This window comes from Parus major, chromosome 11 (genome assembly GCF_001522545.3).
Source record: "Parus major isolate Abel chromosome 11, Parus_major1.1, whole genome shotgun sequence".
NCBI classification, from domain to species: Eukaryota; Metazoa; Chordata; class Aves; order Passeriformes; family Paridae; genus Parus; species Parus major.
In genome coordinates, this window is record NC_031780.1 from 379,364 (window position 1) to 406,091 (window position 26,728).

Genomic DNA, 26,728 nt, shown 5'->3' on the forward strand with positions numbered 1-26,728 from the left:
AACTGAAACGCATTAAAACAAGTGTGCACTGGGAGCAGCAAATGAGACTGTTAAACCAAGCTGATATAATCCTCATCAGCTGTGGGAAATGAGCACACATCCATTACACTGAATCAAGCCGCCAACTGCGACTCATCGAGGATGCTGAGACCCCAGGAAGATGCTCTTCCCCGGCAGCTGTACCAGGCAGCTCAACCACTGCCTCCAGCACTCTCTCATGGGGCATTTCCAGAGTGCTGGGGTTCCATTTGCATTCCAGCAGCTCCCCCTAAGCACACAGCTGGGGGCCCTGGTCCCACACTGCAGCCAAGTGCTGCACGAGGCCGCTGTGTCCAGAGGGAATCTGCTCAGTGAGATGCAGGGAACCATCTGACTCCACTAGTATCCAAGCAGAATAAAAGGCCAGGGCAGCAGAGCTGAGACTCAGAACGTGGGATGTTTCCCAAGCCCAGTGTTCCCTGGGGGCATGCCATGCAGTGTGATATGGAACCTGACCACAGCAGGGCTGGCCTCAGGTGCTGGACACGTGTTCACACCCTGCAGAACTGCACAAAGCGGGGAATACACCACAGCATCCCGATAAACCCCCAGCACTGACACCACTGTGGTGCCACGGCTGTCCCCATTCCCCCAGCTGACAGCCAGATGCTGAACGGGGGAGTCTCAGCAGAGCTTGACAAGAGCTGCCACACAGTGACACACGAGAGTCACACAAGTGTCACGAGAGTGTCACACAGTGACCACTGATTCCAGCACACAGGACTAGCTCCACACAAGGATATGGAGCTGCTCCAGCCATACACCACAGCTGTGCCTTCATGAGCAGATTTGCTCACAATGTTGAAGAAATGTTCATTTTGCCTCCCCCATGAGGAGGCAGAGCAGGGAGCCCTCCCAATGCTGCAGGAACCGGACAGACCACATTCACCCCACACAGACAGACAGACAGATAGCACTTTTTGCCCTCCACCGCCTTGGGTCTGAACTGCTGACCTCACCAGAGCAGCTCAGATTTCTACCTCTCCTTTCCTCACGCCAAGCAGAGCTGATGAGGCAGGATGGAGTCCCCTCTGCCTCGCCTCCAGCCCTGTGGTGGGAGGAGGTCCCCTCTGCCTCAACCCTGTACTCACAGCAAGAATGTAAACAACCCCTTCAATCCTCACAGCTGCTATTTCAGAGAGTTTAACTCAACAGAGCTATTACATGGCATTTCCCCCATGTGCAGTCTGTGCACAGTGCAGCCCAGAGCAGGCTGCCTGGGACTTGCTCCTCCCTGTGGAACAGGACACCCTGGGGTCTCCCTGGCAGCTCCCAGCAGCCTGCACAGGCATTTTGAACGGGGTCCATGAAGTCTGTTTAACCAGCATGATGTGTGCAACAGAATCACAAAGAAACAGGCATTTAAAGTGACATCTGTTGGATTAATTAGCTGTGTAATTAGCCTCCCCTCTGTGGAGACGGGCTTTGTTACTGCTGCCTGAAACTTCCCCAGGTGATTCTCTTTGTATCCATCCTTCCCAGAGCACTCGGAGGGGCAGAGTGGGTGAGATGGGGCTGTACTGCCCAAATGAGGGGCAGGAGACAGCCCAGAGGCCACAGGTCAGCTGAGGGGCAATAAGTGGGTCAGAGAACCCCAACTGCAACATCTGTGTGGTGGAACCCAAACAGGAATGCCCATCAGCCTGAGCACATTCTGCTCAGAGATGAAAGGCAAGGATACAAGTCAGGCATTTATATCCTCCCCAATTAAATCAGAACATCTCTGTCTCCTGCAACCAGCTCCCCACCTCCCTGGCCTGTGAGCCCAGAGCTGACAAGGGGGACCACAGCAGCCACTTCTACCTGAGCCACAGCCAGCTCAGCAGAACACAGAAACCCTGAGGTAATCTCTAAGACAAAGAGGAAAGCCAGGATCCTGGGAAGTGCTGCACTGCACTAATGGTGGGATGGCCAATGCAGGTATCTCCCTGCTTTAAAGCAGACCAAGAGGGATGCTGGTGGGGACAGTGTGCTGGGCTCTGCCCTGCAGCCCTGGGCTGTAGGCACCCAGCCTTTTCTCTCTGCCAAAGCTACCTGGAGCCAAGGATCTCCCTACAGCTGCAGCCAGGCTCACCACAGCCCGTCCAACCACACCCCAAGGCTCAACTTCCAGAGAACCTGTTGCACAAGTGTAACTTACTGCCTCATTTGACTTGCAGAACTTGGCTGCCCACGTCACGGTGCAGAAGCAGGATTTTTACGACTGGCAAGAAGGGGAAAAAGCCCATTATGGTATTAAGTTATGTATCATGCATACATTATTTATTGTAATTTAATGAATTCTCTATGAGATAGCAAGCACAGAACCTCCCATGCTGCTTCCATAGCAATTCTGGGGACTTTGTTACAACAATTTCCTTAGGAACAGTTCAGCTAAAGCTGGAGAAGGACGACACAGCGTCCTGCAGCCCAGTGCACTGGCACAGCCAAACAGAAACCAGCAGTCCATGCCAGGTCACATAGAACAGGCTGAGGAAAGCACCTTGTGGGCCCCTTCCTGGCCTTCAAACCAGCCCCTGCCAGAGATGGATGCTAATGAATGCCCATCCATTATTTAATGAGGTCGTCGCCAGCGAGCCTTCAGCTGCAGAACTGGTGCTTGGCCAGGGCTGCAACCCAAGGCACTGAAAACCTGACCCTGCCCTACTAGGAAAGGTACTAAGAGCATCCTGAGGTCTTCGAGGCACATTACCTGTGTTGAGGAATCCATCAAGTGCAGGCAGCTGGACCCAAGACACAGACTGAAATGCTGATTGAGCTCTGGGTTCCAGCCCAGGACAAGAGGCCATGAGCTGCCAACCTTTGGGATAACGAAGGGCAGGCTCAGGGGGAGCTACTCAAGCACAGCTCCTTAGCACAGGCTTTGAGCCCTGTGCTGCAGTGCCACTTGTCTGCTTTAGCCTCACACCAAACTGTGTCCCAGCTCCTCCACCTCCTGACTTGTTCCAGTCCTACCAACCTCACCTTCAACTGCGTGTGTTGAGTGTGCGCAGGATGTGGGGAGAACACCCTGACACACATGCTGTGGTAAGATCCTGACAACTATATTGGTATAAGACCCCAGAACCAGCTGGATAATGCCACAACAGGCCCATTACCTGTCCTGAACAGGCATCTTCTCAGGTCTCCTGACTCCAGCTTCCCACAGCAGGGCTGAAGCTGCAGGCAGGAGCCTAAGTGGATGCCCACCCCTCTGCTCACAGCGGCTGGTCGCCCAGAAGACAATGCCAGTCTTTTGGATCTGGACCAGCATCTCTCCCTCCACGTTCTCCTCTGCAGAGCAGCGACCTCTCACACCAGCACAGGAGGGATAGTGGGCCACTGCCAGCCAGAGCCTGCCAGCCAACCTGCACCAAAGCTGTGGCCAGAACCACTCTGTCCTCTCCCTGAACATCCCAACACCACCACCACCTGACATGGGAAAAACTCATGCTTGGAAACTTAAATACTCATTCGCATGTTCCAAAATTACCAGGATAAAAGAATGAACCATAAACACAGACAGACCTGGCATCATGCACAGGAAAGGGTGAGATGCACACTGACACTCCATCAATGTGATGACACCTGAGGTTGAGAGCAGCTTTGGAAGACCCTCCCCCCATCCTGTGCTGAGCCTCTTTCCCTGCTGACCCACAGCTCTGGGTGAACAGGGAAAGCCAAGACCCACTCCTGCTGCTCTGCCCACGAGCTGCTACAGAAGCCAGGAAAAAAAAACTAAGCTTTTATGGATTAGGATAAAGCTTGACAAGGTGTTTTTCTGCTTGATTTTTTTCCTTGTATTTGGTTTGTTTAGTTGGGTTTTGTAGCCCATCCTCACCAATGTTTTGAATTCTAAACCCTATTTGACCAAGGGGTTTTAGCTCCATGTTCTGGGGAGCTCCTGGCTCCTGCTGTGCGACCAGGGCTCCTGCTCCAGCTGCACTCTCACTCCTTTGTTATTTACGTTGCTTTTATAGGGTGGTTTCTTTACTAAGCTGCTGGCTGCACATGGCTCAGCACTTACTGGAAAACTTGAGAGAAAAACCTAAGTGACAGAGGCCCATAAATAAAACATAGAGCAAGCAACGCTGTGTGCTCTCAGCAGTTCTGATTCCAACCCTTTCAAGAAGCAGTGCAGAGAAAGAAAAAGTTCTGTGATCCTGTACTAACAGACTTTGGTATTCAATACCTAAAGGAAGGTAAAGGTGTCTTTTAATGCCAGGGTGACACCACGGAGAAATCTGTCACTAAGAGGCACGTGCAACCCCATGAGGGAGGTGTCTCAAAGGGTTAAACTGATACCGGGAGCTTTTTATAGCAAAAGACTCGTCAATCCCAACAGGACCAAAAGGACTGGCTCCTAAGGGTCTGTCCTTCTCACACTGGCAGGTCATAACCTCCCTTCATTATGAGTTTGTCCAAGACCAGAGGATGCAGATTTGAATTAAAGGTTTTGGAGACCATCTTAAAAAACAACCGTGTAGGGAGATTTAAATGAGTATTTTTTTCCCTTGTGAAGCTGCCACTGGAATTTGTCTTAAACCTTGCAGGAAATCAGCTCAAAGTCCCTCATATGCGGTAATTTAAATGGGCTTCAGGCACAATTTGTGTTGCTCAAGAGTGTAATTCAGAGCTCTGATGCTGCATCTGTATTCCAAGAGATAAACGTGCAAAAATAAAGCCAAAACACACTGAAGGCAGACAGCGAGTAAATCAAAGGTTAACAGAGCTCTAAATCTCCTAATCAGCACAACAGACTTTCTGTGAGCAACCTTACTCCAAGAACCTTAAAAGGCAGAGATGGGAGGAAGTTTGTGATAAAAATCAAAACCTAAACACATCTCCTTTTGCCCACGCCATCACCTAGGTATTTCAGAACTGAATCAGCCCAGCTTCTGGCAGCTCCAAACGGAGCTCTCCAGCAGGTCCCTGCGCTGGTCCCCAGAGCTTTCCTACAGGGAACATCTCCTGTGATGGGATGACAAGGCTCTCAGCTTGACCTTACTGCAGAATTATGGCGAGACTAACACACCAATCCAAATGCAGCAGTATTTTATTAAACCAGCAATTTCCAGAGCACTGAAATTGATAAAATTCCCAAATTCTCCTCCACCCTGGACTCCAGTGTCAAGCCAACTCCAAGGACAATGGTCTTCACCCAAGTCATTCCAGCCATCTGCCATTCCCACAACTTTCACTGGTATATTCTAGGGGGTTTTTTAAGCCTTCCTAAGACAAACAACCTAAACTGAACACAGTATTGAACCCTCAGACAAAGCGAGGATTTACACAGTTCATGTATTATCCCCCTTACCCTTCTGCTTCCCACTCATCATTGAGGCAATGTCTTCAAAGAGATTGGCAACAATTCCACATCTTGCTTGCCGGAAGAAAAACTTTAACCCCCCTCCCTTTTTTTTTTTTGTTTTTTTTTCACATGTGGGGAAGCAGGATGCCTAGCCCCTCCTCCCCTCCAGTAGGGTTGTCTGCCCCCCATCCCTCTGTGACACCAAATTCCATCAATCATTTCCTGTGAAATCACCTCATCTTGTAAAGTTCATCTGCAACTGTCACAGCTTTACATCGAAGTGGTCCACTATTTTTATCTTATAGCTTATTTTTAAGCTTGTTTTTAAGTCTGTTTTTGGATCACTTATGAACAGAGAAACCACCCTGTATGTTTCCTATCCTTTTTCTCCATTGTGGAAAGTTAGTTTTTATTTTACCTTCTGTTTCTCATCCTTCACCTCCCTAGCCCTGCCCAGACCTCTTCCCCAGTTTGTTCATGAAGAATCTTATCAAAGAGCCTGGGGATGCCCCGTCCCTAGGGATCAGCCCTGCCTGTAGCCTGGCTGCCTCCTTCTAACTGGCAGTGCTGCAAGAACCTCTCTTCCAAAAGTCTGCTTTTCCCCTTCCTAATGCATATGCCTCCTTTTACAGTTTCTGTCAATTTGCTGACTTAATGCTTTGCAGTTTCTGGCCCACACTTTTGCCAGGAGCCTCTGCCCCCTCCTGTGGGGCTCCTCCAGAACTTTTCAGAGCAGAGTCCTGTGAGTTTTTCCTTCATGGCTCCTCTGCATGAGGCCACCCCTCAGGATTTATCCTTCCTACAGAGGTACCTTTCAATTCTGCTCTTAAACACACGGGAAGAATTCTCTCCTCCTTCCCCTCCCTGTGACACAGGCCTTCTCTTCCCCTGCCTCCACATGTAATACTTTCCTATTTGATCACATTGGACTTTCTGTGGACTTTGGCCAGGTTTCCCTCCCTGCTCTGTTTTCTCAGGGCTTGTTACATTTAACACAAGCACCTAAGGTGCTTTTTGGTAACTCCTCTGTGATCCACACACATCACACCCTTTACTGTATCCAACAGTAGCTCACCCATTTTCACATAATTTTAACTTCAAAGTTAGCTACTATTACAGAAGGTATTCTTTGCCTGGCTCTATTATGGAATGACACTAAATTTGAATACATCATCATCATCACCACCATCATTCTGTAACTACATCTCATTTATTCCACGCATCCTCTGGGATTAAAACTTTTTTGGGATTTTCCAACAAGTTTCTTTGAGAATCCTGTGATGGGCAAAGGAGACACAAGCTCCTTTGGGAGAGGCACGATGGGCCAATGCTGCTCCATGGTGGAACTGAGGCCTTCTGCTGGGTCTGCAGCTGCACATCCTCCTTCCCTTCCCACAGGCCAGCTTCACTTCTGTCCCAGTCAGCACAGATCCACACTTTCATCACCACTAGCACCACCAGCACAGATATTAGAGTGATTTTCCTGCACATTCTGCATCTCTAGCTAACAAAGAGCCTCTATGCATGGCACCATGTAACCCAAACCCTCTCCTTCAGACTCCCTATTCCCTAAAAAAAAGTGAACTCAGCACTTGGAAACACTGAAAAGGAAGACACTGAATGAACTTATTGAAGGCACTTGCTGGAAGTCTGGCCAGCAGCGTGTTTCTTCAGTAGTTCTTTGTTTAAACTTCTGAGCTGCACATTCTGAACTAGAGATTGTCAGGAAGTTGTAGGAAATGTCCAAACCTGGCTCTTTCTCAAGCAGATTAATTCCTTCTGGAAACTCCACCTGTGCAGTAGAGGCTGGGAGCTTGTGCCCAACCTCTTCCAGATGTGTGGAACGCTGCAGCCCTGCTCCCAGCTCTGCTCAAGCCCTGCAGTCACGAGGAGACAAGCCTCTTGTCTCTGCTCAGCCACCTGTCCCCCAGCCCAGGCCACACCGTGCCCCAGCAACGGGAGGAAGGGTCTTCAAACCCATCATCTACCTCAAGCCACAACATGTGTCTCAAGAACGTAATGGCACGCATTGCCAAAGGAGCTCTTGCTTTCCAGGGAGTTCTTTGGGATCTAAACCCCCTCAGTCACCCAAGGCGGTCTGCAGCCACCGGAGACGCTCCCCCAGCAATGCCAGACACACAACAGCATTTCCACTTTAATCACACAGTTTTAGGGGGACAGCAAGGAATTGGGAGTACACAGGAATAAAGGAAAGGTTACCAGAGCCTTGCAGTTTTTTGCCATTCCTCTCCCCTTACCCCTGATGGGAAGAGGCCTGATAGAAGCTGTTGCAGAGCACAGGACGAAGATGGCAGCAGAAGACCAGACCTCCTCCCCTGGCACGGGGAGTGTTGCAGGAGAAGACTAAAAGGCTCACCCGACTGTGGACTGACAGTGTCTCCAGATCACATTTTCTGGCAGCAAGTAACACTGACAGAAGTGGCACTTGGGCAATGCAAGCAGCCAATAACATGTGATTTAGGAAAAAAATGGCAAAAGCAGCAGAATAAGGAGGATTGTGTGTGATAAGCCCAGTGTGTGCTCTCACCCAGCAGCATCTGGAGAGGATTTTCTCCAGCAGGCAGGGAAGAACTCGATTACATCCAGTTAACTGTGCTCTAAACTGATTATGCATGTGCCAGGCTAATGGATTACATTAGCAAGAGGAAAAATAACATCCAATCAATCTCAATTTACTGCAGACCACACCAAGGCCTGAGAGAAGAGAAACCATTCTGTGAACTCCCCCACTGCCACTGCATCCCTTCAGCTATCAGCAGAGATGGCATTACAGCTGCTCCAAGGACCACAGAGCTGTGCTGGAGTTGTCTGATCCATGCCTCATCCAGAGAGAGCCCTTTCCATTAAATCAATCCCTGATTCCACCTATGCTGAAGCAAGACACTGGTCTGACTGGTGAATCCAGCCAGACACTAATCTCTGCTCCAAGCTTTCGCCAGCCATACTTGAAGGCCAATATATGGAGCATTCCAAAGGAATCCATTACTGTGAAACATGTTCTCCTTCAGCTGGTGTTTCACTGCTGCTGTGTCAGAGGCAACACAGGGCTGCAGCAGCGCTGAGAGTGCCCAGGGCTCTCACAAACCTGAAAACTGACAATTCCTCTTAGCCTGCCCAAGGCAAGCATCCTAGGAATCTTTATTACGAGAACCTATGCCTGTCCCCTGATGCTGGTGGGATTTTTTTTTCCCTTTCTTCTATTTTTTCCCCTTTTCTTTCCCCTCAGTGAGAGAACTCTAGTGCCCCAATGGTTTTTCCCCACTGGAACACATTTTAGATGCAGGCCCTGAATAAAGAAAACTTTAAAGCTTTGCAACGTATACTCAAAAAAGCAGTATTATGCACAAAAAAATCATAATACAGCTTTCAAACAACACTCTTGTACCCCAAACTGGCCTCCACAGAGGCGATTCAGTTCTCTCAGGGCTCCTGAAGTCTCATGGGCACTCTCCTGTCCCCAGTTACCAAGCTGCATAACTCCCTCAGGTCTCCTGCACACCAGACAGCAGAGGTGTATGTGCAGACCCCATTGCATCCAGAGCCAGACTCTGCTGGATGAGACTGGATCCCAGCTCAAGATGGAATAATTGCTGTCACAGCCCTCCTGGCCTCAACAATGAGCTCAGAGCAGCTCCCCACCAGTTCCAGGTAGGTCCAACAACCACAGCTCAAGGTAATCTTTGTATGATGCTCCTGGTAATCACCTTCCTCCCTGAATTTGCTGGAACTGTTAATTCCTAGGAAAAATCCAGGAGTTTTGAAAATATGGCTACACTGTGATGTGGGTGGGTGCTACAGAGCTCAATGTCAGGTCTCAAATTCCCATTACATAAAGAAAAGTTTCCAAAGAAATAATTAAAAAGCGCAAGGTACACTGTGTGTATATAAAGAAATCTCCGCACATTTGGGGGAAAGCAGGAAGAAGAGGATGAGGACAGAAAGAATATAAAAAACCAGTGAGGAATGAGCAGACAATGAGCGGGAGAGCACGTGTGAATAGAGGGGATGCGGCTGCTGAGATTTATGGCAATTCGTACCTGATTGTTCATACTAAAGCTATTATGGGATGATTAGAGAAAAAGGTGAAGCTTTAAGTCCAGTGAAAATCAATAGAAACGTCTGGAGCAATTCTGCTGCACGAGTGAAAGGACTATTTACTGTATCCGGAGCTCCTCTTGGGTTACAGCCCACAGGGCTCGGGCCAGCAAGGGAGGGGGCTGGGGATGAGACGAATGAGACAGGAAAGAGAAGATGGTCATAAGGGTTATAAAGACAACACAGAACGAGGAGGGTGGGAGAAGTAAAGACAACAAGATGGGGGTGCCAGCCCAATTCCACTGTGGATGAAAACTCGCGGTGTCCCCGGCACAGCACACGCGGTGTCCCCGGCACAGCACACGCGGGGCTCCTCTCCCAGCCTCCTCCCTGGCACCCAGCAGTGCTTTGCTCACAGATCCCAGCACTGATGGGAGCACAGCACACAGCTGGGAGTACAGCGAGCACAGCAGCACCACAGCCACGGCCCCTCCGCCCGCTGCCAGACCAGCACACCGACCACAACAAACGCCTTCAGGTGACACAGTGACAAACCCGTATGGGAGAGAGCCAGCAAAATACAGGCAAATGTCTCCTTGCACAACTTTTCTAACAGTGATTGTTCAATTTCTGTGCAGAGTATCACAGCTGCAGTGCCATGAGACACACAAGCCCCCTCTAAAGCACTGTGGTGTGAACGTCTACTGGCCTGAAGCCTGCACAGCCAGTCACTAACAGAACACAGGCTGAAGAGCTGCAGCATGAAGTGAGAGTGGGTGCCAATGGAGAGTTCTCAGCAGCTCATCTCCAAAGGGTCACAATCCATTGTGGTTCAACATAGATTTTCCTTGGAAAATGAAAGAAGATGAAGCAAAACCAACTCCTACCTTGTAGAGCTTCAGGCTGGCCTCGTGTCTCGAGTTCACGGTGTGAAGACGTAGCTTCTCCAGACTGTTGGTGTAGTAGTCGCACGCGTTGCATTTCAGATGGACTGGGTTCCCAATGGCCACGCACTTGAGCCTCCATTCGTTGGCTTTGCCCCCCTCCTTGATATGTGCCACCAGCTGGTATTTCTGCACATGCTTGTCCGTCTTACAGTGGAGCTGGAAGTTAGCCTTGAGCTGTGTGTTGTAGCGGCACAGCTTGCACTGGTACGAGTCCCCCATCACCGCCTTCCACTCGTCCTCAGGGAGGCTTCGCTCCACATTCATGTGGAGGCCCAGCATGTCCAAATTATCTGTAGTGAACTTGTTGCACACAGCGCACTGGAAGAGCTTCAGCGATGGGTCATTCGTTTGTGTGAAACTTTCACCCAAGTTCATCAGCTCCTCAGACACCAGCTGTCCACCACCCAACCGCATGTCCAGCGGGATCTCGCCACCCACTGCACAAAGGAAAAAGGGGAAGAAGAGGTCAGAAAAGCTGAATTCTTGCCAGAAGATAAACACAGAGCAGAACATAAGCTGCTCCCACCCAAGTGCCACCTGTGTACCCACAAACACACAGTGAGACCACATGCAGCCGTGTGTCTCCTGTAGCCCATTCCTCTGTGTGGCTGGTCTGCAACAAAGCTGAAGAAAAAAGCTATTGCAGAGCAGCACAGAAGGCTGGGAACTACTACTGTCACCCTTGCTCCCTCTTGCTGAAGGATCGTCCAGCCCTCTGCCCATCACGGGTGGCAAGAAAAACCCTACAGACCTTGAGAGGATGAGTTCCATAGCACCACACTGAAAGTTTCTGCAGCTATTTCAAGAACAGCATTAACACTTCATTCTGTTTTTTCTTGCCTCCCTGGAGAAGCAAACGCTACCTCATGCAGCAGGTAAGCACAGTCCCTACCACATAAAGCAAAGGTTAACTGTCACAAGCCCAGGTGATGACCACATCACAGGGAGATCACCACACTGCCATCATAAGCTGGCAACACTGCAGAACATGGCATGGACAGAAACAACCTGAGAAGTGCCACTTCTGCACTGTTACATCTCTTCTCTTGTCCAAGAGTTCAAAATGGTGAAGGATCTTCTAAAGATAGTTTTGACAACAAATAAAGAGAATGCGAGAGCATGTCAAGGAGAGCCAGGAGGATGCTGTGTTTGTCAGGCCAACTCTTCAAACCACAAACCAGAGCTCAACTGTGCTCACTCACAGCTACTGAGCAAAACAGGCTCCTGCTCACACCGGAGCATCTGAGATGCAGACAGAGAAACTCTGAATAAGCACAAAGGCAAACCAGGTCCCCCGTGCCACTTGGCTCTCCTTTTCTGTTTTTAGGACATTTATACTCTTTTTACAGTTTTTTGATATTTTACCTGTCACAGCTCAGCTTAACAATCCTACGAAAGGAACCAGGTAAACAATTCCTCAGTTAATCAAATAGAGATGTTATTTCCTTAACTTTTTATTTCCTATGTTGCAACTTATTTGCTGAGAAGCAAATGCTCTTTAAGACACTCTTTCCTGATCTCACCATGCAGGAAAAACCCCAAAGCAGACTCTTCTAAATTATTAATGTTCTGCTCAGTTTGGACCAAAGCGTACGAATGGGAAAGATCTGCTTCACTTCTCGCAAAGCTCACGATGTTTGTATCCGAGTCAGAAGGGCCAACCCGGTGTCAAGTGCTTATTAACACAGGCAGGGCTTCCCTCTGCAACCCTCAGTGTGAGATTTGCAGCCATCAAGTGCACAGTTCACAAACTGCTCTCCAGGCAACTCATGGACATCCGAGGCTCTGTCATTTACTTTAGGAGCTTCAGGTAAAACACTCCCAACTTATCACAACTGCCCCGCGCTTCAGTAAGGAGAGGCTCTGAGCTTCAAAAGCCTCCAATCCCATCCACCCAATCCAGCCCGTCACTGGCAGCAGAGGAACACCACCCCTTCCACTCCCCTCAAACCTGCTTACCTTGTCTTCTCAAGGCAACACAGCGTGGAACAAACCAACCCCGAACAAATACACCTGCCTTTGGGAGTGCCAGCAGGTGATTGCACCCTCTCTCAAAGATATCCACCAAACTACTCCCATTCCTCACCAAACCCAGGACAAGTTCTCATGAAACACTGTAGTTAGGATGCTTTCCACAATGAGGAAGAACATTCAGTGCCATGGCATCTGTAACCCGTGTCTGCTGTTCCATTAACTCCCTATGAAAACTCCTGGAAAATGTTACTAGAAAAGCCACAAGATGAGGGAAAAACTGCTCTGGGTGAACACAGATGAGAAACCTGCACTGCGCAGCCTCCATCCTTGACCACCACACAAAGGCAGCTCATGGGGCCACAGTGCCAGATCCCTTTGCTGGCTCTCTCGCGTGAACATGCTGGAAACCCCTTCAGCCTCACCTAGAGATGGAGCCATCGTTGCCATGGGGTTGGTGGGATCGAGCTGGAACCCCCCCATCATGAACTGTGCATCTGAGGAAGTGCTGTCCATCTTCAGGTTGGGAAGGTTCATGTTCTGTGCCAGGTAATACTGGTAGAGCTCGGCCTCAGCGGGGGACGGCAGGCTGCCGAGGCCTAGGTGCCGGTTATGCTGGATTTGGGACATGTTTTGCTGAAGCAGCATCATATTGTGCATGTGCTTCTCACTGGTCATGTGAATCCGAAGGTTTCTAGCTACATTGGTCTCATAGTCGCACACCTCGCAGCGCCACGTAGGTTTGGTTTTTGGTTTGGTGGGGGAGGGAGCCCCGCAGGTGCTACCGATGTTGGCGGCAGCGGCTGCCGCAGCAGCAGCCGCTGCCGCCGCTGCCCCCGCCGTGTGGCTGAAGACTTGCTCTCCCCCTCCGTTCTGCAGGTTCTGCATGTTGTTGAGATGCTTGTCAGACTGCATATGAATACTGAGGTTGCCTTTGGTAGTTGTGGAGTAGTTACAGACCTCGCAGCGGAAGGGCTTGTAACCACAGGTGTAGCTCTCGCCCCGCGCCAGCCGTGGGTGCGGCTGCCCGCTCTTGCAGTAGACGCAGGAGCCACCTGGCTCAGGATGTTTCTCCTTCATGTGCGCCTCAAGCGTCTGCTGGTACTTGTAGTGCCAATTGCACTTGGGACACTTGAGTGTCTTACATGAGTTGCGAGAATGCATCATAGTCATGTGGCCACCCAGCGACCGCGAGGAGCCCAGGACCGTGTCGCACTTTGGGCACTCCACGCCGCTCCCCGAGGGGCACTCCCCACCCCCAAGTTCACAGAGGGGGCCAGCATGCTGGTGATGGGAGATGTAGCTCCCGTCCTCGCCCTCTGCACTCTCATTTGGTTCTGGTGCTGTGGCATTGTCTTTATTGGCACTTTCATCGATGAAGTCCAGCCTCCTGCTGCCCTCGGCCACACTGGCTCCGCCACCCTCATTGTTAAAGCTTAAGTGATTCCTCCTGTTTGCACCATCAAAGACAAAGGAAGAAGCAGAATTAGAACTAGTAGAAGCCGTGCCCCGTGACAGGGTCTGGAGCACGTTAGGCATTAAGGGAGAGTTAGAAATGCTTTGGTTTGAGAGAGCAAGGTCCTTTTTGCTGCTGCCACTGCCTGCCACAGCCCCAACATCCTCCTGGGGCCGGTCTTCCAGTTCATCCTCCAACTCGTTTGGAAATAGTCCTTTGCAACCCTCATCATCCTCATCTTCTTCCTCTTCCTCCTCTTCCTCTTCCTCTTCCTCCTCTTCCACATCCTCCTCCTCCTCCTCTTCCACCTCCTCGGCTGGCTCCACCTTTTCTGAGAGGCTGTCCTGGTCGTCCCCCTCTTGTTTCTCCCCCCCTGCCACCCCAGGGTCCTTCCCCTCCGAGGATTTGGTGGGACTGGAAGCCAGCGGGCCCAGGGGGACTGAGGTAATGGGAGTCTTCAGAGCTGAGCTGGTCAGCCCACCCAGGTTGAGGAGTGCACTGGGGGCAAGGACACCCGCTGCCGGCGGTGGCTCAGCTCCACCGGCCGCCCCGGCCTGGAGGGCCTGCTCACCTTCCATGCAAATGCCACTGAATTTACCATAAAAACTGTGTCCAGGGCCTATGAGGTTAGCTGCGGAAACAAGAGGGTGCTGAAAGGTTTTGTTTTTTGGTTCCAGAAAGCTGACAAGGGGTTCCTTGTCTTTGCCTATCCCTTGGATGATAGCGGAGATGTTCTTATTGCTAAGAATTTTCCGCTCCTCCTCACTCAGAGTCATTCGGTGGTCGTGCACGGCATGGGTCACGAACGAGCGGACATACCCAAAGGAGAGCTTGCACAAGAAACACATCAGAATGGGCTTCCTCTTCCCATAGAGCACAAAGCCATCGAATTTGGACAGGTCCACATTGTTGGGAACATCTTTGGATACGCAGGAGCTTTTGGCAGAACCGTCGCTGTTCAGGTAATCCTTGTTGCTTTTGTGTCGCACATCGAAGACGCGGAAGCTGTGCAGGACGGGGCTGATGCCCGCCAGGGCTGAGGTATTCGGGAAGGCCTGGTCTGAGCCCTCAAACCACTTCCCGAAGGATGAGGCTATGTGGAAAGTGTTGATGATCTGTGGGTAGACGGGAGCGGCAGCAGAGGGCTCTCCCTGCTTGGGCAGAGAGTTCGGGAGCAGCGAGGGGAGAGTCCCGCTGCCGCCGGCAGCCCCGCTCTGCACCAGCTGGCTGAGGCTCTCCACGATGTAGGCCGAGCCGTCGGGCTGGTAGACGATCTCGCCGGCCAGGTTCTCCACGTCGCTCTCCTCCTCGCCGTCCTCGCTGCTGTCGCTCCCGCTCTCCCCCCGCAGCGGCGGGGGCGGGCGGGTGCCGGCACAGCGGTGCTCCATGTAGCTCTGCAGGCCGGCGAAGGAGGCCGCGCACTGCCCGCAGCTCACCTCCTCGCCCGCGGGCTCGGCACCCGCCGCGCTGCTCTCGGGGACGCGCTCGGGGAACGGCACCCTCAGGCTGTCCAGGGGGCCGCAGCTCTCCGCCGCGGGCTGCTCCATGCTGCCGGCCGGGTCAGGGAGGTGGGCGCTGTTGAGATCAGTCCATTGCTGGTGCTGAGGAATGCCGCACCCATTGTCCTTCCCGGGGATGACGGGCGAGTCACAGCCTTCCATGGCAGGGCCGGCACGGAGCGCTCATTGCACCCGGTACGGCTCCGACCTGCGGATGGGGAGAGAAGGAGAGAGGCGGGTGAGTCACGATGCTCCTGCAGAGACCCCACCAAGGGCTGCTGACCCTGCTGACCAGCGTGGGGGCTGCTGCACCGAGACGGGCTCCGGGGACAGGCAGCCCAGCCCTGGGGAAGGCACTACTGGGAAGGAGCAATGGAAACGCTGGCAGCAGCAACACGAGAGGCAAACTGAAGGGGCCTGGAAGGTGGCAAAAACCTCCTTAAAGTCTTTTCTAAAGGGAGCCAGCAGGAAGATTGTAGCACCTGCACTGTCATCCTCAAGGCCTTGGGTCTTCAGAAAACAAACCATCATGGGAAAGTTTGTGACAGCAACAAGAGATGACAACAACAGTTCTGTGGCTTTACAACTTGGTAAAACTCATATTCTCTGGCTCCCCCTAAGGCAGATGCTGTTTTTCTGGCTGTTACCCTTCTGTAATGGCTTGTGAAGCACAGACCCGGGACTCCCAAATGTGCACCCCAGTGTGAGACCCAGAGCAACTCACAGCGATTTTGGCGTAACAGGAGATGTAACTGCTCTGTTCCGGACAGAGCTTAAACAGAGAGATGTCAGGAGAGAAACCAAACAGGAAATTCCAGCTCTGACAAGGGTGCATCCTGGGGATTGGAAAGCAGTCAGCCCACCATGCTCCAGGAACCTCTCAGAGATCCTGCAGGGCACAGCGTCTGTGCACAGATTGCTTCCTCTCATCCCTGGAGACAAATGGTGGGTGCAGGTCCTGGAAGAGGAGAACACCCTTCCCACTACCATTCCACCAAAGCAACGTGACTGGAGGATTCCACAAAGTGCCAGGCAGCCAGCAGGCCTGGGCTACTGACCATGGCCAACATCCAGGGCCCCCTGTCATCGTGACCCTTTTTGCTGCATCTGGCCAACGACTCCAGTACTGCAATCCTAAAGGAGTCCTGCAATCCTAATGGAGCCCTCTCCAGCTCATACAGAAAGTGTGAAGAGAACTGGAAACCTGCCAGAGAAGACAGGACCAATTGCAAAGGCAGCGACATGCCACAGCAGCAGTGTGTGAATTAGTTCAAGAAAAGGAAAACGGAGTGACAATCAGCATTTTTTTTTTCCGGTTTCACTATTTCCCAGTTTATATTTTCCTTTACCACACAAAGCCATCCACATTTCCACTGGTTTCTCTAATGTGTTCGTACTTTCTTTTTACATTTGACTTCTGTTAAAGCTTGAAGGAAAAGCATTTACAACTACCACTGAAAGCAAAGTCATAGTCTCAAAGCCCATGTGCAAGGACGCCTGCACAAGGACACGCCAGTGCAATGGAGACACCACCCAGTGTGATCACACACAACATTACTCCACAGCACCTCCAGTCTCACCTTCCCTGGTTTCTATGCCATACACAGCTGCCTCTGCAGTTGCACTGGGAATAAACAGGGATTTGCTCTGCAGTAATGGTAATCTGGCGTACGGAGCAGAACAAGGACAAGCAGAATCCTGCTGCCAAAAGGCTCTGGGTTCTTAGTCAGTTTTGTTCCCCTAGCCCAAAATATGCTCCAGCCACGTAATGGCTCCTACTGCACCAGCTCCTACCCTGGATCACTGATCCCAAATCCCTCTGTGTTGAGGCTGCACATTCACCTTCCCACAACATGCCTACTCTCCCTTTCCGCTGCTACTTCTGCACTGGCAACTGCAATCCATATTAAACCAGAACAGAGTCATTCGGGGGAAATGAGGAAAAAGAAACTCCATAAGCCTCATAGTTTTGCCAAGTGAAGTTTTAGGAATATCAATGCGGACTTCAAAGCACAACATGCAATGACAACACCCTGCCAATTCTTTCATACACGGAGCACTGTGCGCGCCGGCACAGCCAGCTCCCGGGACACGCAGCCAGGTGAGACACAGCCGGGGTCCAGCTCTGCCATCAAGAGCTGCTGACTGGCAGGAGATGCCTGACTGACAGCCAGGCTGGAAGGGTTAGCAGAGCTGGAGGGGCGGGAGGGTTAACAGCCTGATTGGAAAATCAATGTAATAAATGCTTGGTAAGTTACAGGAACATGCGGGAAGAGGAGGCCGCGATTGATAAAGGACTGCAGCTTTGATGCTGCACTGGGGACTTGTTTATTGACAGGAAAGCCAATCTCTCTCCTGGCCCGGCCCGGCCAGGCAGACCCGCATGCTCCAATTAATTGGTGGGCTTTTCTGCCTTGGCTTGCTTTAACAGCTCTCCCCCACTCACTCCAAGTTAACCAGCTCAAGATGTGCTATGCCAAAGGCATCTTCTCTCCTCTCCCTTTTCTCAACACAGAAGAGTCCTGACAGGGCACGTAGAAAAACCCAGAGCCAAAGCGGCCAGCCCAAGCCCAGGACACAGGCTGAGCCCCTGCACAAGCCCAAGCTCTTCTGATGGTTCAGTCACTATCACAGCTGGTCCTGAAGGGAGCACGAGGCACAAAAATACTTGTTTCTATGCACACAGAAACTTCAGGAATCATCTCTTTAAACTGGTAACAGCAATTTCCTTGCTAAAGCAAACTGGGTCCCAAGCAGGAGCACAATGCAGTTATTAGTCCACTATTGGGCCCTGTGTCTTCCACCAACCCGGACTGCCCCTAGGCCACCTGTGTGGTGACAGCCCCAGCGTGTGAGAGCTCAGACGGACAGAGAGTGGTGTGCTCCACACCTCCCATTCGCTCCCCCTGCCGCCCTCTCTGCTCTGTTTATCAGCCAGTCAATAAGAAAAGGTAGTTCTTACTTAAGGAGGCAGAAGTCAACTCGTCAGGTCGATCAGCACTCTGTCTGTAAACATGGTTTCCCGTAAAATCAATGAACTCCAGTTACAGAGAGAACAGCCTGAGTGCCAGAGACTCTGTGCTCTCACACTGCCCCAGTGGCAAAGAAGAGCTCTCCTGGTCCTTTCTGCAGTCTCACATCCCACCGCTGCCATGCCCACCTTGCCTGTGCCAGCTCTTGCCCCTTCCCCGTAGCACCAGCACATCTTGAAGTCCCTTGGAGCCGATGTGGTGCCACGGCAGCCCACAGGGCAGCTACACCTGGATGGCAGATGCAGGTGACAGCACAACAATGTGTGCCCCACGCTCTGCCACCTTCCTGCAGTCATGCTATGCAAAACACACGTGGAGTCAGTCCCTGTGTCCCCCTGTCATCTCCTTCCAGCCCCATCCTCAAAGGGACAGACATTCCATCTTCCAGCAATGCTTCCCCCAAGGAAGGAGAGGCCAGTCCTGAAGCAACACCCTGCAACCCCTGGTAGGCTGGGGCTCCTGGGCACCCCCAGCCCGCGGCACCAGGCTGCTCCCTCCCCTGGGGACACTGGCAAGCAGTGCGGGCAGCAGGGATGGAGCGGGAGGGAGGAGGGGGCTCCTGCTGTTGCCCAGGCTTCCCGAGAATTAAATATGAACAGCCGTGCTGTGTAATTTTAAATTGTTAATTAGCACAGGGTTAATTAGGCGGCCCTTTCACAAGAGGCTGTTTGGCAGTAAACCAAGACTAGAAGCAATGAGGAAGGAGGAAAACAAAAGGAGAAAGCGACAGTGAGAAACTGTTCCCTCGGCTAATGACCCACATGGCACCATGGAAAAAAGGGCGCTGAGGACAGGGAGAAGGTACAAGCAGATGCATTACACCCACAGCCATGACCTGCTCCCTGCAGGCTGCCCTCCCTCTGCCCAGCTGCACGGCACAGGGAAGCGCTCAGGCCCTCCCTCAGCTCCAGGCTGCCAGCGGCTCAGGAAAGCCAGGAAGGACTGAGCTGGGGGAAGACAAGGACAGCACAGGACTAAGGGTGTGCTCAGACGCTCAGCCTGGCCTTCTGCTCGCCCTCTGAAGGAAAATAGCTGGCAAGTGTGGTGTCCAGGTCGGCCAAGAAGCTCCTGTCTCAGCAATGGCACTTGGTGACACTTGTTCCAGCCTGAAAACTAGGGATGGACATACCAAAGGTGAGCGAGCAGCCAACTCAACTTCGTGGTCATAGAAACACGGAATAGCTTGGGAAGGGACCTTGGAGATCCCTGGGAACAGGCATGCTCAAAGCTCACAAGAGCAGGAGCCCAGGCAGGGGCTGCAAGGCAGTCACCCTGACCCTCTGAAGTGGTGACACAACAAATCTGGAGCATCAAAGCCTTCTGTGCTGCCTCCCCGCACCTGGCGTGCTACACAGCACTCGGGTAACACTTAGGAAATTGCAAATGGAAAGACATGATAAAAATAATTGCCTAGGATCAAGAATTCAAAAATTAAGGAAGAACAGAATGTATGTTGCCAAAGCAACTTTAATTTTGCTCCTTTATGCATATGAATTATGATACTGCCTGCAATTAGGTGAGCACACGCCGCCTCGCTTGGCAAGCAGGATGGTCACAGAAGAGGGTAAAACAAGGTGGCAGGAGCATGTTGTCACTATATGTGATTTCTACTGCAGCTGCTATCACACAAATCTGTGAAGAGTTACTTCCTAGAATATAAAAATTTTTTCAAATTTCTTCAGCAAGGCTGGCTGGAGATTCGAGTGGCAATACCAAGAGTTTCAATTCCCAGTTCTGTAAAATGCTTCTACCTTTCAAGTTAAACAGAAGACATGGATCCCAGCTCTCTCACATTCAATTAAGGTGCCAGAAAGCAGCAAGATACCTGCCAGCCTAAGGGAAGTGCTGAAAACTGCCACAAGACTTGAGATATTAGGGTAAAATGGTACATATTGCCAAAACCTGAACATAACAGGGAACATGGATGCACAGTGTGAAGAATGATTTCTAGCTGGGTTTTTTCCACCAGCATTTTACAACACAGTGCTTTGGGATTCCTCTTATGGAATTCCTAGCTGAAAAAAAACCAGCCTGAAAATACTGATATTTATTTGTCAAGTTCAACATTTTAATGAAGCAATTACAAATCAGTTTTTCTTTTTCACATAGCAAGTCATATTTTGCAACTCTCCAAATGAGACCAAGCTGTTTTTTAGCACACACCCTGACCACAATGGAGTTGTTTCACTGGAAGACATGGGGTCTGATGAGCAGGACACCAGTCTTGCCAAATCCTGAGCACCTTACGTCTCTCTTCCTCTTTTGCAGAACTTTTACCAACTGAAAGCCCAGGCTCAGTTCTGACTTCTTCCAGCACTGTGCTCTGTGCCAGACTGTTTCCACCTGGACATGTGGCCACATCCAACGCCTCTGCAGTGGGAGCAGAATTAACAAGCCAGCCCTGCCTACTTGTGGAAGAAACATCCAAACAACACTGACCCATGAGTTCCTAAGAGTCTTGAGGCTGCAAGTCCTCACAAACTGGTTGGTTATCCCAACAAAGCCAAGAATTCACAGAACTGAAGAATCATTTGGGTTGGAAAAGACCCTTAAGATCATCAAGTCTAACCATCAACCCAGCACTGCCAAGGCCACCACTAACCCATGTCCCTAAATACCACATCTACACACTTTTTAAATCCCTCCCGGGGATGGTGACTGTACCACTGCCCTAGGCAGCCTGTGCTAGTGCCTGACCACCTTCTCAGTGAAAACATTTTTTGCCTCTGTGGAAGTCCCGATGACCACTATGAGCTTTCTCCTCGGAGGGATTCTAGCCTGTGGACCCCAAAGGGCCCAAGGTCCCAGAAGGGGTTGATGTGGCACACAGTGGCCTACTGAAAGAGAAGATCCATCAGCACCTGAAAGGACAGGACGGTGCTGCCTTGCAGGACACCAGCCGTGTGGAGGGGAGGCTCTGGGCAGCCGAGAGCGCGCTCACAGCACGGCCACGGTGCGAGGCTGACACGGGCTCACATCCACGGGCACAGCTGGCCCCTCAGATCTTCCCAGCATCATTAGCATAAACAGCTTCTCAAGCAGCAGGAAGCAAAGGAAACGCTGAACAAAACAAGGCTGAAAGCTGCAGGGCTCAAGTACTTGGCATGAAACTGAGAGAAAGGGGCTCCTTGAAAAGGTGAACCTTCCACATTATCCACATTTTCCCTCTGCCCTTCACACTAGCTAAAACTGAGCCAATGGGAGTAACACAAGTCAGGCAGCTTTTCAGAAGGCGTTCTGTTATGAACTATTATTCCAAGTTTGCTGATCCCTTTGAGCCAGCTACTGCACTACACACAAAAATACTTATCTAATCTTCAGCCCACTGCCATTGAGAGTGGAGTGATCCCAAGGAGGGCCAGAAGGCTTTCTGAGAGCAGCTGGGGACAAGAGCGCTTACTCCTTCAGGAGATTCTTACCACTAAGAATATTTTGCAGCAGAGGTAAACTGGCTTCAGTCAGGTTTCTCTCTACAGATCAAACTGAAGCACTTGCTTAGCTCATACATGACAAGGCATTCACATGCTCCCAGGGCACAGAGCTTGTTCTCATATTCTGCAGGATCCTCTCCTCTTGAGTAGGACACCACAGAAGTTCCAGGTTTTGTCTCAAAACGTCACACATCTCACGATTCTGCCATTGTGCAACTCACCCCTTTGCTCCAAACCCCCAATCTTTCCTGTTAAATGGTGTTCTCAGCCTATGCTGCTGCATAAATAACTACATTTGCATCTGGTTTGCATTTTCAATGCACCGTTGTTGATCCAACTCCTAACCTAATCAAAGCACTGCTGAGGACAAATTGCCTTGCTCTGTCACACAGACCCCACAGTGTCCCAGGCTCCCTCGAGCCCCAGTGCCTCGGGAAGCGGGCCATGCTTGTGCCCCCATTTTGCCACACTGCAGCTTGTCCTGTGTCCCCAGTGCCCGTCCAGCGGCTCACACCAGTTCCAGCTACCACAGCTCTGTCTGGGCCCCATGTCCCTCCATGGAGGGAAGGAACATCCCCAAGACCTTGCACTGGGCAACCCCTACTGATGCTCGTGAACGGAGAAGCGCTGAAACGCTGAGTCTGCAGCCCTGCCGCACGGCTTCGGGATCAGCCACGGGCAAGCCCCGGTGGCCCAGCGGAAGAGCTGCTGCTCTGCTGCCAGGCTGTGCTCCACAGCCATGCTCCCCTCACAGGGACTCACCAATAAACCCTGCCAAGGCTCCTTCCTCCTACGGCTTTACCCAAACAACATGTGTGCTCCAGACTAGTGTCAAGGGCCAAGCCAAGGGTAAGAGTTAGACTCATAAGTCATGCGGATCTCCTCTGCCAGGGCTCGGATCCAGTCCTTGTTAGGAAGCAGACTCACAGCGACGTTCTGGGCTCAGTTGCTCTTTCCCACCCTTTGGGAAAGCCGATGCTTTGGATCGGGAGAGCAGGCTTAGAGGTATTAGGTCATTCTGTAACCATTCCACTGGCTGCTCAGACAAACACCACGGCTGATACGTCAGCTCTGAACTACATGCTGCGGCTGCACAGTCCCATCACAAAGGTCACCGGGATGTCTGCTCACACCAGCCATTCATGTTTCAGTTTAAACACCAGCTACAGCTGTATCACCGGAAGATAATATAAAAAAACCCTAAAACAAGTAAAGAAACTTGCTGGTATAGCTGGGAAACCATCCCATTTACAGCAACCTTTAGGCAGATCAACTTTCTGCAGATCCAAGTGGTCCAGTACTAAACAGCATCCACGTTTGTTGCTTCCAAAACTACACCCTGCTCCAGACTTCATATACAGCCTAAGCATGTTCCTTATCTGGCCAAAATAAACCCTCCTGATTGCAGCAACCATCAGGAGTCAACACCTGTGGACCACCTGGCAGCTCAAAGTCTCAAGTTCACGCTCTCATGTGCACAGTGCGCAGTCCCTCCATCAGCTGCTACACCACTGCTGCACCTCAGAACCACCACCTGTGAAACATTTAACCACCTCAAGTCGGGAGAGCTGACACAGATCCAGGTAAATGGGATGCCAAAGGATGTGCCCGACGCGTCTGCAGGCACTCCCAAGCCCAGACTGCGAGGGACGCAGGCACCTTCGGAGCTGAGGGAGGAAGTTGCTAAGAGCACGTCTCCAGACCTCCAGGACTGAAAGTGTTACTCGGCTGCCTGGCCTCTTGCTAATTGTGGGTTTTATTTTTATTTCCTATTACCCTCTTGCACGCCTGATGAGATTATCTTACCGGAACTGACACAGCTGGAGGCTGCAGCCATACATGGAGCCTCTCAGGAGGCAATGCAATTTTATTTTCATTGATCAGGAATCAGCAGGGCAGTAAATGATGGGAAATTCCATTAGGAGAAATACTGGGCCACCAGACCCAACTATCTAGGTACAACCAAATCCCAGAAAGTCCCATCCTTCCTCAAAGCCCCATCGGGATGCGGACAGCAAATCATCTTTCTTCCTCCCAAAATGGAGTCAGCCACTAACCTGATATTCCTAATTGCCGCCTGCGCTGCCAGAAGCGGAGGCAATGCTGTCAGAGCACCCCCCAGGGCTCACTTAGCCCACACAGTGCCTTTGGTAGAGCCAGCAGCACCTGGCTGCCCCAGCTCAGCCCAGCAGCTGCTGCAGGGCCAAGGCAGCATGTGCCCATTCCAGTCTTTGTGCTCACAGCCCAGGGAGGTGTGAGTGGTGCCAGTGCCAGCACAGCCAGCCGAAGACAAGGAGATGTGCAGTGCCATCTGGAGCCCGAGGCCACAGGAAAGCATTACAGTGTCACTGCAGAGAGCAGCCCTCCTCCTCCAAGGGCCACTGTCTGAGGGCATACAGAAGTCTGGGAGCACACAGTGATGTCAGGGAACCCCCCTGCTGACAGAGCACCACACCCCACACAACACCGCTACATGCCCAAACTCTGAACACAAACTGGGAACCGCTTGTCAAGACTTTTAACCCCCCCATACCCAGGACATGCACTCAGTCCCTTGCTCCTGGACCAAAATCCCACCGTCAGGCCTCTGACTGAAAGCTGGGGTTGCCCATCCTGCTGTCCCTTGCTGCACACACCTGGTGACAGGTGAGCCCCAGGCCCTGGCAGGACGACGGGAGCTGCCGACAGTGCACGGGTTAATGGGAGCTGACCACACACAGCTGTTAGGGTGATCAATACCAGAGAGATACTAAAGCAGTGTAAGCCACATTATTGACTGCCAAGCAGATGATAAAACTGTTTATTATGGTAATCGTGGGGTGCCTGCAAGGTGTTCCTAGTGCTGTCTTGAGCTTTTTACCCAAATCAGAATTGCCAGAGCATCACCTGTCTGTAGCCCCCCTCGCCCCAGTGAGACCCTCCACATGCTGCTGTGCCCACACACCGACCCCAAGCCACCTCCAGAGCCCAGCCACTGGCATGGAGAGGGTCACATCACCAGCCACAGCCCCTGAACTGTTTATCTTACACACACCCGTATCAGGGCTTACTCCTACAGCTGCTGTAGCATCCATTCCAGGGAAAACAGAGCTCAAACACCAAAACCTGTAACTTCAGTTCTGGATCCTCCTCCCAGTCAGCTGAAAATTAAACTCCATTTCCCACTCTAAAATATTTCCTTCAGTATTTCAATTACTTTTACCTCTACTCTGGGCTTTGTACAGTTTCCTACATCTTTTTAACAAGATTTAACAGAATTTATCCCTTCAGGACTCAAATCCTTGTGCAATGCATGAGGAACTCTTTTTGAGAAGACTGAGCTCTGGATACACTCAGCATGGAGGATCCAGCAGGTGCATGTGGATGCAGGCCACACCTCAGAACAGGTGACACACTGCAGCTTGTCACCTGCCATCGTGTGTCTGCAGGACCAGCAGCCCATCTGCCAGCACACAGCAAGGCAACATTCTGATTCTGAAGTCATTTCAAATAGCTAAATAGTTCTCTTGGACTAAATTCAGTAACACATATGCCCCAGCCTCTAGAAGTGATGCCAAACTGCCCGATGGGATGTGCTCTGGCAGAAGCATCTATTGCTCCTCCATCCACAGGAACAGAGGCTGTAACACACTCAGGGCTCCATTGCCACCACAGCCAAGTGACAGCTGAAAATGAGTTTAACAAGGGCTGAAGCTCCAGGCTTCTGTCAGCAGCTCCATGGGCAGTAATTAAGGAGTATGGGTCCCATTATGTACCAGTACAGACAAGGCTCTGACAGCTCCATCTCAATGTTAACCCCAAGGACCATTTGCTGTGGGCTGCAGGCAGCACTCAGTGCCACCTCCACCGCCTTGGCTGGCTGCTCCTGTGCAACTGAATCACCTTCTCTAGCTAAGCACTGGTGACATCTGCAAAATAATCCTTACACCAGCAGCCTTACTGTGGACTGGCCTCAACCTGGAAAGACCACAGCAAGTGCTTCTGGCTAATACTCTGGGCCCTTCCTCCTTCTCCTAATGCCTTCTCTTGTCAGGACCAGAATAACCTACCCTGTTGTCTTCCCCTCATCCTCGTATTCCTTGATTCCCACCCCTCTAAAATATGCCACTTCTCCCACAAGCATGGTCAGCCAAAGACTCTCAAGCCAAGTTTTTCAGAGTGAAAGACAAAACCTCACAGCTCCACAACTGCTTCATCCTTCCGTGCTGAACCTACCTCTTCTTTCTCAGCTGCTCCTTCCCGTGCACATCTGTACTGCAGGACATGGTGAGGATGCTGTCACACCTCTCCAGCTCACTTGCAGAGCCATGAGAAGGGTAGCAATGGAATTGACAGCACAGCTGAACCCAGGACTCCAAGGAACAAGCACATCATGCCACACAGCCGCTGCCTTACAGGCTGGGGATTTGGACATGAGCTCCTAAAATTTGTCCCCTCTCAGCCCATACACTGGTGATGGGCTGCAGAGCCTATGAAATTTATCCCAGAGGTCTTGGAGAGCTGGGGCTGATCTTTCAAACCCAGCTCTCCAAGTAGAACATCATCAGTAGAACAGTTATAAACAAGATTAAAACAATTCCTTCTTACTGAAATCTAGACAAGAAGATCTCCCTCCCTGTCACCCTTCTCATGAGCCATCTTCCATCAGGGTTTTTTCCTTCCTGTTCTAGAACAACACTCCAGAAAACAATTCAGTGTCTTGAACAATTCTGTTCTACTCCTCCAGACAGCAGGTGCTCTGAGGCCGTGCTGGGTGCAGGGCTGGGGGGCACCTCCACGCTTTATCCAGAGCCATCCCTGGCTCTTAATGCAGCAGGAGCCACCTGGGATCTGGTCCCCTTCCACAGCCCCCCTGGACCTGCAGCTCTGAAGACCACTCACTCTCCTCCTGCAGAGAAGGCAGGAACAGCAGATTGGGATCCCAGTAGCACTTACTTTTCTTGAAAACATCTGTTTTCATTATCACTATTACTTTTAATTAGCACTTTACAGCAGCCCTGAGCCCTC

General features: G+C 51.3%; 1 protein-coding gene across 2 annotated transcripts in view; it reads right to left on the reverse strand.

The window, feature by feature from the left end:
• ZFHX3 (zinc finger homeobox 3) overlaps window positions 1–26,728 on the reverse strand; it is a 121,716-nt gene that overhangs the window by 68,153 nt on the left and 26,835 nt on the right. For both annotated transcript variants that reach the window (XM_015639870.3, XM_015639869.3), the window contains exons 2-3: window positions 12,729–15,466; window positions 10,273–10,769 (exon numbers count right to left, since the gene is read on the reverse strand). In XM_015639870.3, the coding sequence (XP_015495356.1) occupies window positions 10,273–10,769; window positions 12,729–15,420 (3,189 nt within the window). In that variant the 5' untranslated portion in view covers window positions 15,421–15,466. The remainder of the gene's footprint in view (window positions 1–10,272; window positions 10,770–12,728; window positions 15,467–26,728) is intronic.